At 38.5% G+C, this 12323-nt stretch overlaps 1 protein-coding gene across 1 annotated transcript in view; it reads left to right on the top strand.

Moving 5' to 3' along the window:
- Sin3A (SIN3 transcription regulator family member A) overlaps positions 1-12323 on the top strand; it is a 528152-nt gene that overhangs the window by 133869 nt on the left and 381960 nt on the right. The window contains exon 5 of the mRNA XM_068227644.1: positions 10531-10736. Coding sequence (XP_068083745.1) covers positions 10531-10736 — 206 coding nt within the window. The remainder of the gene's footprint in view (positions 1-10530; positions 10737-12323) is intronic.

Here is a 12323-nt window from a genome sequence, read left to right as displayed (position 1 = left end):
TCAAGATAATAAGTAAATGTTCAGAAGGTATGGAAGTTAATAGGAATCGGAGGTGTTAACTGGACTTCTGTGATGGTGCGTGATTATAAGTTGCGAATACATTTTTCAATCGTGAGGCTATTCACTGTTGCACATGGGAGAATAGGCACACAAGATCCATAATAGCCTACATCATTACAGGTTTTGATGTCAGGAAGTCTGTTACGAATGTGCTGGTATTTCAGGGATACAGACTTCAATCTGATCTGTAGTGAGCTGAGTATCATTAGGCCGGGGGTAGAGAAAGTGAAAGCTGTCTGCAGATGAATAAGGTTAGACAATATCTGGGATGAGTGAAGAAATAGGACTGAAGTATACAGATATGATTAGTGGAAAGTTTTGAAGAAGAAACAGTCAGCAGGTTCAGGATATAGGAAGAGAATGGTTTACATATAGGGATACTGCAGTATAAACAGCAAGGGAATGTCTAGGAACAACTGTGTGTAAAGATGGGAAAGGTGGAACGATGAACTGAGGGCAGCATGTAAACATTGAAAGGAAGGTGTACAGTAAAACCTTGATGCATTGTTTTCCAAGGGCTGAGGGGGAAAATGATGCATGCGGGGAAACGATAAATACGGGTTACATAAAATAGGGGGAAAGCAAAAGAATAAAATGTGGGTACTGTATTTGGGCATTTTCACAATGTAAATATAATAATAATAATAATAATAATAATAATAATAATAATAATAATAGCGTGTGGCCTCTGAAGCCAGGTGCAGATCTTTCGAGTATTCACGTGATAGGCAATCTATGCGCTTATGAAAATGCGGCTCTACCTAAGATGAATCCTAATGCGTAAGTTGGCGCTCACACACACAGCCCCTGAACTGTTGGAATTAACAAACAAAAGTTAAAATCCCTGACCCAGTTGTGAACTGAAGGCCAACACATGCTAACCATTTAGCCATGGAGCCCTCATACTCTACATAATGGTATCAAAATATTGCAATCATGATATACGTGGTGAAAATAAAATGTGCGACTTTTATGCCATTTCGTTTCACATTTCCTTTCATCTCGTAGTAATTTAATGATGGATACAGGAATCCAACAGTTCCGGAGATGGTCATAGAGGTTCTACTATAGTGAAAATGGCTCCAAACAAGGACGGATTCAGGCAGGGAGTTATATGTAGGTGAAAGAAATGGAGCTAAACAAATAATTATAATTGTTGATTTTTTGGGAAGTTTATGGTAATAACCTGGAAAGGCTGGTCCAACCACAGGGAATACAGTGTGGACACTAATAAAGAACTCACAGTAGATCCCAGGAAATTACTGTACAAGTGGAAGGGATATTTGAAAATCCTCTCAACATAAAAAGAAATCTTTCAGTTGATGTCACGGACAACCAAACTCGTGGGGAGGGCAATGACAGTGAAATTATGCTTGAGAAAGTGGAAAGAATGGTAGATAAACTCCATCATAAAGCAGCACAGTAGATTAACCCTACGTGAATGAAGGTTTGGTTGTTGCACAGATGAGCAAGCGAGGGGCTTCTCAGGCCCATTTAAAAAAGTATGTAATCAACCTGGATTCTACTGACATTAAATTATAAAACAGCATTCAATGAGTAATTTGTAAGGAAAACTTCAATATGAAATGTTAAATTGAAATTAAATTTGCCCAGATATTGGTGACGAACACAAATCTATCACGAATATCTTTCTTGTCGGCGAGGATTATTTCCCAGCTCATATTTTAAGTGGATTATAATTTATTGCTTCTGTCACAGTTAATGTCGATAAATGCCAGTCTTTAACATAATCATCTTTATCATTAACATCATTTAACCCCAACGTTAAATTCATCCATAGTCACAAACGCAAATCAGACATGAATTTCTTACACTTCTATTACTAACATATAAATTCAAACTTCCATTCTTGAAGAAGTCTTCCTCGTGAACAGTCCAGATTTTCTTCTGTTGACAAGACGGAATGTAAAGATTTTCGCCTTATTTTCTTGACCCGGCAGAAGCCCAAAAAGCCTGTATCATGTGTAGAATTTCTTCTGAAGAATACAAAAATATTTTGCTCCACATCATCCTCCTCTTTTAACATTTTGTGTATTTCTTCAGCTCTAAATTTATTTTGACTCATGTTGACTCAAAGCTTATACACATCACCTAAGGAACAATATTTAAACAGACTATTTTATCTGTAACATTAGAAGCACACACTCTAACTACTACTCCAACAATAACCAGTCTTGTTGCTCCAATAATCTGGTTGTCATTCTTTATTTTATTACCATTGTTGTCATTTATTTGTTCATTATTAGAACCTATATGGTCAAATTGGTCTTCACTTGGACTAAGGGAAGGCCTGGCAGGCCCATATCCATTTTAAGTACCATTTTAAGGTAAGGAAAAGGCTTCAAAATTATTTAGCTTATTGGTAGTTAACTTACGATTCAAATAACAATATGATTTCTTTACAACCATTGCAAATAAATATCTCATTACAAGAAGAAATTTATTCTGACTGGGCGCTGGAGGCCCCCCCCCCCCCCCCCCTTTCCTTGTAGAGTTAACCCTTTGTCATGCATCTTATTGCCCTGGAAAAAAAATGCATTTCTTATTGGCACATAGTGAGTGATTAACCGTTCCATCCAATTTCCAGGTCATCTTATGGTAGGGAAGATATTTGATGTCAATTTTTGTGGACAGAATTACTCAATGGCGGTCTGAGTTGTTTACTAGGGGTGTGATTTTGTGGTGTTTCAGACTGTAACTTTAGCATAAACCTTATATTACATCTTCACGACAGTGAGTTTTTCTGAACACTTTTTCAGCCACTTGAAAATTTCAAAACATCATGAGCTGGATGTAGAGACTGTATTTTGTCTAGGCAGTAAGTACTTTCTTGTCTTTGGAGTGCTGAACAAACTTTTAATTTTGTTTCTCACCTCACAGATGACTTTTCGTGCTATGTACTCAACATTTTCAGAGTACTTGGTGAATGACTCATAATTTGTAGAGCAGCAGTCATGATCAGTAGAGGTGTTATCGGAAGGAACCGAAGTATATAGATAAGATAAGCATCACTTCCTGTCGATGGGTCAATCTGTCTCAGTGAACACGTCTTGTATTGTATTGAGTAATAATAGCTTTCAAGACGGTCAACACCAATCGAAACATTTTTCTTAACCACAATAAGGTCAAGTACAATAGCAACATTTACTCAAGATCTATTGTATATAGATAAACATGTTCAGTCTGGATTTTCATATGTTGGACAGACTGGGAGGAGCTTTTCCGCAAGATACATGGAACACTACAACGCCTTAAAACACAACAAGTACTTGGCATGATCCAGCACATGACTGAGACAGGACAACACTTTACAACTACAGAGAAGGATCTTACTATTATTAAATGTATCAGTAATAATAATAATAATAATAATAATAATAATAATAATAATAATAATAATAATAATCGTATGGCCTCAGCTACCGCGTGCAGACATTTCAATTTGACGCCATCTGGCTGTCTGCTCGTCAATTTCGATGCTCCTTTTTACTCTAGGCCCACTAGATGGCAGACCAAGTAAACCGAAACTCTCTTGGGCGTCAATGGCTGACATTTAATTAATTTTGTCAGGCAAACACCAAATGTGTCACCAGAGATCTTTTACATGCCGACATCGTACGACATGGAGTGTCGAATAGACGTCTTTCCGCACTTCAAAAATCCGACTAAATCTGCAAGGTTTGAAGCCGCTATCTTGGGATCCGGAGGCCGACACTCTACCACTGATCCACAGAGGCAGCTAATGTATCAGTAAAGGAAAGTTAATGAACGAAATAGAAAATTTACACATCTTGTACCAAACCTATAATAACAATCATAATTTAAATGAGGTTACAGAAAACAAAAATCCTTGATATGAATTAACACCCAAATTAATACACATTGTGAATTCTCACCAGAAAAAAATCCCGAATCTTTTTAAATCTTCTCATCCAAATATTTCATCCACCAAACCAAACGTCATGTTTACCCACACTACCCCTAATAACGACACAGGCGCTTAAAGATCAACATAACCCGTCCCCCTCTACACCCCACCCCTCCTCTACCGCACAAGTATAACACCAGGAGTAGAAACGTTAGTCAGGCAGGAGATATTAACTACTTGAATTTTCTTGTCAATATGCGTGCTTCAAAGTATTTTCACTTTTTTAATTTATTACAGGCTCATAATCACATCTACAAGTAAGAATATTAACACAAGACTTCATAACGTCAAGGACACAATTCAATAATTAGGTAGCAGCCTAAACTTGGAATTGTGACACCGCTTTACGAGACAGAAAACATACGATCCTTTTTTTTAAATTTACAACATTTTAATCACAACACTCAACTTAAATACTTCATTTTTAAATACCCAGCTGTTGTTTATAACTAATGGGCATTGTTTTTATCAAGTTCAGATACAGAACATATGGGATTGATGTACCCAAAGAAGATTACAATCTTTACTCAAGACTGTTGCTGTCCCAATGATCTGCAAATTTTTAATTTTTATGAGTATAAACAATATCAAATCTCGATACTTGTAGTCTGTAATGTGGCATTTTTTATATTATAATTGTAACACGTTAACTAACGATGTTTTTAAGGTGTAACGTATTTTTCAGTGTAATCCTTGTATGAATAGATAAGGTTTCAGACATTTGACCTTAAGGTTACGTGCAGGCTGATGATGCCCTTAACAAGGGGCGAAACATGTCACTGAGAATTGTATATAGCATTACGTTGATTTCACCCACGTAGCACGTGGCTTGTACTCAATAGGTGGTGATAATAGATAAATTATTTTTGTGATAATTGGCTTATAGTCAGCTGCAATACGGTTATGTTATCGAGACCAGAACAGATGTTGCACCTTGCATAAAGCCATGCGAGGTTTTGGGATTGCCTATTACTGTTTTGGTCCTAATATGAGTGGGAATTTCACGTTTTTGTGTTAAAATGTTATGAAAACCGCAGTCGTTTTGTTTGCGCATGTTACATTTAAAAACTTTCTATATTTCGCACTCATACTGACTTGTACAGCGAGTACGCTTTCCAGCTGCGCCTAAGGTCGCGAATAACCATAATTTAGGAAGTGTTAATGATACTTTTTCTCTTTCCAATTTTATTATGATTAGTGATGGGCAGAATTGAATATAATGCATTCGAGAACTTGAGAATCGATTCTTACATTCAAAACCATATTCTATAGTTCAACATAACCTTTAAAAGTCGATGTAGGCTTAATTTCCTTGGTACAAGATTTCCATCAACTGACTACAAACTGTATACCGGTGATTATATTACAATGGAAGATTTAAAAACATGGATTTCGCCATCATGTTGAACGCTTTTGTATCTAATGTGCTGTATTTTATTTGATTAGAGAATTAAAAACTACTTGTTTTCGATTGTTGTTTGGCTTGGCATTACGGCTATTAGATTTTTTGAAGAGTTCGGCTGACAAAGTTGCTGAACTGAAAGAAGTCTTCAGAGAAAACTGACGGAAGTTTCCTTGGTAAAACTGAATGCAAAGTTTATACATTTTTTAAGTCGCGTACCGTTTATTAACGTTTGAAGCCGGCCCCGCGGTCCAACTTGCCTGCCTCTCACCTGGAGGGCCCGGGTTCGATTCCAGGCCAGGTCAGGCATTTTTTTTTACCTCGATATGAGAGTTGGTTCCAGGTTCACTCATTCTATGATTACCTTTGATTGAGGAGCTGTTTAATGGTGAGATGGTGACTCCTGTCTAATGAGCCAGGGATAACGGTCGAGAGGATTCGTCACACTGACCATGCGTCACCTCGTAATCTGCAGGCCTTCGGACCGAGCAGCGGTCGCGTGGTTGCCGGAAGGCCCATTGAGCCTGTACTTTGATTTGGTTTAGGGGTGTTTGTATGATAAGTATACATGTTTCATTTTTGTGATGTTTAGCCAAATTGTTGATGGTTCAGTCGTTCCCGGATTTTCCGTTTTCCTGTGTTGTATGTTTTTTTCCGTAGTCCCGCCAAAATCGGAGACTTGAGCTGTCACTGTAATTGCATTTTATTATTCGCTTGCCCCCAATTTTTTATGTTGTCCACATTTATCATTTTCCTACATACATCGTAATTTCCCCCCTCCCCTCAAAAAACTATACATCGAGGTTTTAATGTATGTATGTACATGCTGTGTCTAAAAAGTATGCTAATTGACCGATATTGCAGTGGCTGCGTGTGGTAGCACTGCGTGGATATGCATAGAGGGACATCTCAAGAAGCGCCAGGTAGAATTGAACACACAAAGTTGATGCAGGTCAGTCTTCTGTAGCTAGTCGAATATCGGGTGTGTGAAGACTCGTGTCATAGTGCAATGGAGCAATGCATAAAGTTTTGTTACAAATTGGGGGAAAAGTTGCCACTTGAGATAAATGTGATGTTGATGCAAGTGTACAGAACAGAAGCCATTCTTATGATCCTAGACAATGCTATGAACAAAACCAGCATTAAATTACTGGTTGCTAGTTGCATGCTAAACAGAGCTTGGCATCTGATCAGTCAACAAATAGTTAGGAAGTTTTCCTGTCAAGTTAGTTTCTACAGTCGGTTGATGCCATACCAGAGGAATTAGAGACAATGGTCTGAGCTGTGACAAGGTCAGTTATGACGCATGTTAGATGCCGACTATGAAGTTGTGGTGCTTGGGGATCTGACAAAGTTTCTTCTCTTCTCAGATTTTGTGCAAGAAGTGACAGATGAACCTGATCCATTTCATTACGGTGATGGTTAGGGCAATTGGGACGAAGTAACTGAAGAGCCTATATCAGCTTCTTCTGAAAGTGAACATTTGTATAGAGAAGTTCAAAATAGGTGGTATTTTAATTACCCCTGGCTTTATGTTATCCCTGGTAACATGATTGGGAACTGCATTCCTTCCACTGTAGAAACAGCATACACAGATGCTACCTTCCATCATCTATAACCACATTGAAAGCACGTAGTACAGCAAGGCGCACTTTTCAAACAATATATAGTCGCACTACGAGCCTAAGTACAGAATGATGATATATTGTCGTTCAGATTTCTCAAGGGTTAATTATACATGCATTCAGTGCGTAAAATCCTGTTTATTTATTTTGTGTATGTACCAGTAAGAGTTAACATTTACTGCATTCCATGATACTTACTTACTCCTGGACGCTACAGCCCGTGGAGGGCCTTGGTCTCTCGAACTATCGTAGCCCACTCCTCTCGGTCGGTTGCCTTGCTTCTCCAACTTCTTACACCCATCTTCTTGAGGTCTTGTGAGTACCTTTTCCATGCCTATTTCGTTGTTGTTGATCAGTCCGGCTATTCCTTTCGAGTTCCGAAACAAGTAAAGTTTTCACGAGATGGAGTTGTTAGCCCCATGCTCAACCCCCAACCTGGAGGACCAGGGACCCTTTTGTCTGGGTTACCATACCATAGCCGAGGGTATCCCGTTTTAAGGCGCCGGATACTTGCCCTCACTCATCTCCCGAAGGGGTAGAATTTGCTGGTACCATAGGCAGCAACTAGAGCATTTCTCAGTATTTCCCATGGGCACCCACTCGGGATGTGTACCCACATTGAGACTCATCTACTAGCCATTGACCCTCCTTCTTTATCCAGGCTTGGGACTGGCGCTGGGATTTCCGTGGTATCTCCCAGTGGCGGAGTTGCATTTCATGATAGACGTCTTTAAAAGTGTTCATCACTGCACTTTAACCCAGTCACTGTCAAACCCGTAAATATATACGTTTTTGAATGCCGTGCCACGTCCGCCAAACCCGTATATATACGTTTTGGTGCCATGTGTACTTCACCGATCTCACAAATGAACGCGATATAATGTCGTGCTTTGAAATTCTGTGGAAATGCTCAAAGAAGTTATGTACTGCAGATATACCACTCCATTTTGTGTGTTTTGAAAGCGATCTGGTGTAATTTCAGGTTCGTTGGAGTGGAGCATCTTTCTCGCTTACGTGTAGCCATCTCTTGTTGACGAAATTGAATGTTTCCTGATAAATAGTGATTCTGGAGAGCTATATTTTGATAATGAAGGTGGAGAATATCTAAGTGGCGACATTGAACTACAAGAAAGTGCAAGACAAAGTAGTAATGACGAATCTCATGCAGAATTTTCACCCCTTCCTCAGATAAATTATTTTTTTCCTAAATCTAAATGATTTTTTTGATAATACCAGTTCTTGGATACAGAATTTTATATTATATTTCAGTAATAGTATCACCGAGCGGAGTAGCCGCGCATATCAACATGCTACAGCTATGGAGCCAAGCTCTGCACTCGGCAGGCGAGTGGGTTCGAACCTCATCATCAGCTGTCTTGAGAATTTCTTTTCTTTGTTGTTTCCCTTTTGCACTCCCAAGCAAATGCCGGGACAGATCCTATTCATAAGCCACAGCCGATTCCTTCCACTTCCTTACCCAGTTTCATTCACCATCATCATAATTCATTTCATATTCATTACCTTCTAAACTGAGATTTGCGTCGGGAAGGGCATCCGGTCGTAAAATATGGTGTAAAATGTAATCTCACTTCATCCCCGACATCGTATTGGGCTGCAGGGCCAAGGGGACGATATGCATTCCATTAATATTATCAGTAAATATGTATCTGTCAAAGTGCTTCTTCCTTAAAAAAATTCCAGCGCACAAGGCTCGGCTGGTCATCAAAACTCGGCAGTGAAAAGGTTAAGTGTAATTGTGTAAAAGAAAAATTCTCATTCATATACTATTGTATAGGTTTTCCAAATATGATTTTATATTTTTTTACTCGCACATACTACATAACTATGGTTCTGATCAAAGAGGATAGAATAGAATAGAGACGAAACTCAATTATAAATTTTGGTACCAAGCCACTCTCCGCTTGTAGTTTCAGTCTCTCATCCGAGATAGCGCCACAGTGCGCATTTTGTGCACTATGTTACTGCTATTACCAACAGATAGCGCAGAGAAGTGACATCCGGCGCAGTGACGCACATCCGGGTATGCTTACGGCTCCTCCCCCTTCTTTCCCCTGCCTATCGTCCCCCCTCCCACCCGACAATAATAATGCAGTTCTACTACTTCCATGCCCAATACATTGTAATTAATATATTTTTATTTCCAAGTACTTACTATGTTGTAAATAATGATCTGATACACCTAGTTCGTATGGCATACTATGTTACTGAGAACATAACCACACACCTCAAAGCAGCTTTAACTTCAAATGAATGATTGACACATTAACACAAAGCTGATATTATAACAAATAAGAAATCCCTTCGAAAGCAAGACGACAGAGCACTCCATATGCAAGACAATGGGGTATCACATCAATATCCAAGTACCACATGAAAATAAAAATAACAGAATTAAATGCACTGAGACAGGAAATATATAGAACTACATTAATAGAACCATTCAGCTTTCGACCCCTGATGTGTACTCAAACAGGAAATACAGGATTTCAGGAGGACTGGCGAAGATATATTTCAAATAAACAAGCACAAGGAATGAAGATCTACATCACAAGCACATGAGCACTTGGAATTCAAACAACACAAATACTGTAGCATCATGGGAACTATCGATTAAAATCGATATAAGTTCGAACAAGGTTAATCTATTGGGTAAAGTCAAATTCGATGCAATTCAGCAATATTATCTCCACAATGCTTGACGTTATATGACTAATTTGTTAGAAGGGCCCACTGATTGAGGTTAGACTTGAAATACTTTAAATACTTCACTTCCAGACAAACTGCCTTTAATTATTAACATCGCTCATTTCATGCTTACTTGCGTGCCATCTACAGAACGTGTATATAACTATTTACATGTTATGAATGACCTCCAGTGCCATCTAAAGAAAGAGACTGAAACTACCTGAAGCTAGCTACAGATTGGAACCAAAAGCCCTATTAGAGTTTCACCCTCCTGGTTCTGACCTTTTCCTTCTGTACTAAAGTATTCATTACTGCCCCTGATACCATATATTATTCGATAAAGCAATTGAACACTCATAGTTTTGGATCTCTGTTTTTCGTTGTAAGTCATTAATTGTTTTATGATCTGTACACGTCTCAAGCATCATTCTACTGTATGACAGTAATTTTATTACAAATGTTTACATGATCATACCTCTCCACTATTTTCTTCATTTTAAGGACTTCTGTCTGGTCTGAATTTTTTTATCAGTTATACAGATCAATGTTAATTTTTTTAACAGCAGACTGAAGATCATTCTTCAGGAGATGGTATTGTGTATGGCAAGTTTTAGTAATAAAGTTTCATAGTCATGATATCTTCCAATAGTGATTGGTGTTCACCGGTTATTTCTTCGTGAGATTGGTTCCTGCTGGAGTTCATTTAAAACTCGTGTTTTGAAGTTTGGCAGATGCTGAGTGTTATTGATATGACTAATTTTTAAAATAAATTATTTTTGTTTAAATAGGTCCATGGTTGTCTCACACCTGCAGCAGGAACGGTACAGTCAACCGCTTCTGTACCGCCAGCATCTACTGGTCAGCAGCCACAGTTCCAACGGCTAAAAGTCGAAGATGCCCTTTCTTATTTGGATCAAGTTAAATACAAATTTGGCAATCAGCCACAAGTCTACAATGATTTCCTGGACATTATGAAAGAATTCAAATCCCAGAGGTGAGACAAACTTCAAAATAACAAATCTTAATAAATTGGTAACAAGAAGTGTTCCGAATTTGTTGGTTTGTGTTAGGAGGAGAAAATCTTTTCTTTTAGTATACACTGGAGAGCAATTGAGCCGTTCTGGCAAAATGGCACTGTGGTCAGCCTGGTAAATATAGTAGTACAGCATACGGCGTGACTGTGATGTCACCGCACTTTGTACTGGCCGTGTAACAGTTGACCACAGGATGGGCAATACGAGGTTATACTGTTTCCACTTTTTCATCTGTCTTCTCTACCTTCTCGGAAATTTCTGCTAATGCCAAGCACCTGAAATAAATGTGAACCGAATAAACACTATTCAATTATGGTTTCCTCCCATATAACCAAGATAAAATTTCCTATCACCACTTCTAGTAAATAATAATACACACAAAAAACTGCAATATGTATGTGAATCGCATAGCAACGAAGGATGGTTACATGAATAACAAACAATTCAATACCGAATTCTCACAAAAGGAAGTGATTTTTGACAACGGATCCGCCTAGCATTGCGAATATGCAACGCCAGGAATATGTACATCTCGCTCGCCAAAGAGTTATTGCAAAAGGTGTGCTTTTCATTGAAACCTCTATTAAGGTAAACCCCCATTTAAGGTTAAAAACACTGGGTGAGTTGGCTGTGCGGTTTGGGGCCGCGCAGCTGTGAAGATAGTTTTCAGTGGTTTCCCATTTTCACACCAGGCAAATGCTGGGGCTGTACCTTAATTAAGGTCACGGCCGCTTCCTTCCTATTCCTAGGCCTTTCCTGTCCCATCATCGCCATAAGACCTATCTGTGTCGGTGCTATGTAAAGCAAATAGGAAAAAAATGTTTAAAACATTGGGTCCCTGTAAAAATGCTAAATAGGAATTCTCCTGTACTATGTATGTAGATTCTCCAGATGGGATGAAGACTCGACAGATGAGGATGATGGAGGGCTTATTGAGAACCTGAGTTATAGGCTGCTTACTGCCAGAGCTGAAGTTGATTTTTTAACCAAGGAAGAATGGAGGAAGATTGCAAGATTGCGTAAAGCTAGTATTGCTTCTACAGCTATCGATTGTAGTGTTTCTAATCTAAATCCGTTCATACCTCAAGTTACATGAATTTGGACTACCTTTAGTATCGATAGTAACTTTGCAAAGTATAGTGACTTTTTCTCTGAACTATTCGAATTGAACGAGTGCTCGCAAAAACAGGCTAACCAACAAATAGAAAAATAGTTATGTGCTGCCATCTGTTGCAGAAATTTCAAAGTCTCTTCTGTGAGTTGGGCTAACACGAGGGAATCCTGTGTATGAGATACAAAGCTTTCAATTCTATGCTATTTTATATAGACTAATTTTGTTATTGCAAGATTACGCCTACAGATCTTTATGCAGGAGGCCGTAAGGATGGTGTTGCTGTATATCTAGGTTAGCAAACCTTATTTCTATGTATGCTAGTGGCTGTGGGTGAGAAGTTTTCTTTTATATGCTAAAACTACCTATTCATTCCAGTAATTTAATAAATACTCTCATTTCAATTCAAATGACACTGAAATATGTGGCTAAACAT

The sequence above is a fragment of the Anabrus simplex genome, chromosome 5, assembly GCF_040414725.1.
Source record: "Anabrus simplex isolate iqAnaSimp1 chromosome 5, ASM4041472v1, whole genome shotgun sequence".
Classification (NCBI taxonomy): domain Eukaryota; kingdom Metazoa; phylum Arthropoda; class Insecta; order Orthoptera; family Tettigoniidae; genus Anabrus; species Anabrus simplex.
Note: the sequence above shows the minus strand (reverse complement) of the source record. Positions and strands in the feature narration are given on the sequence as shown.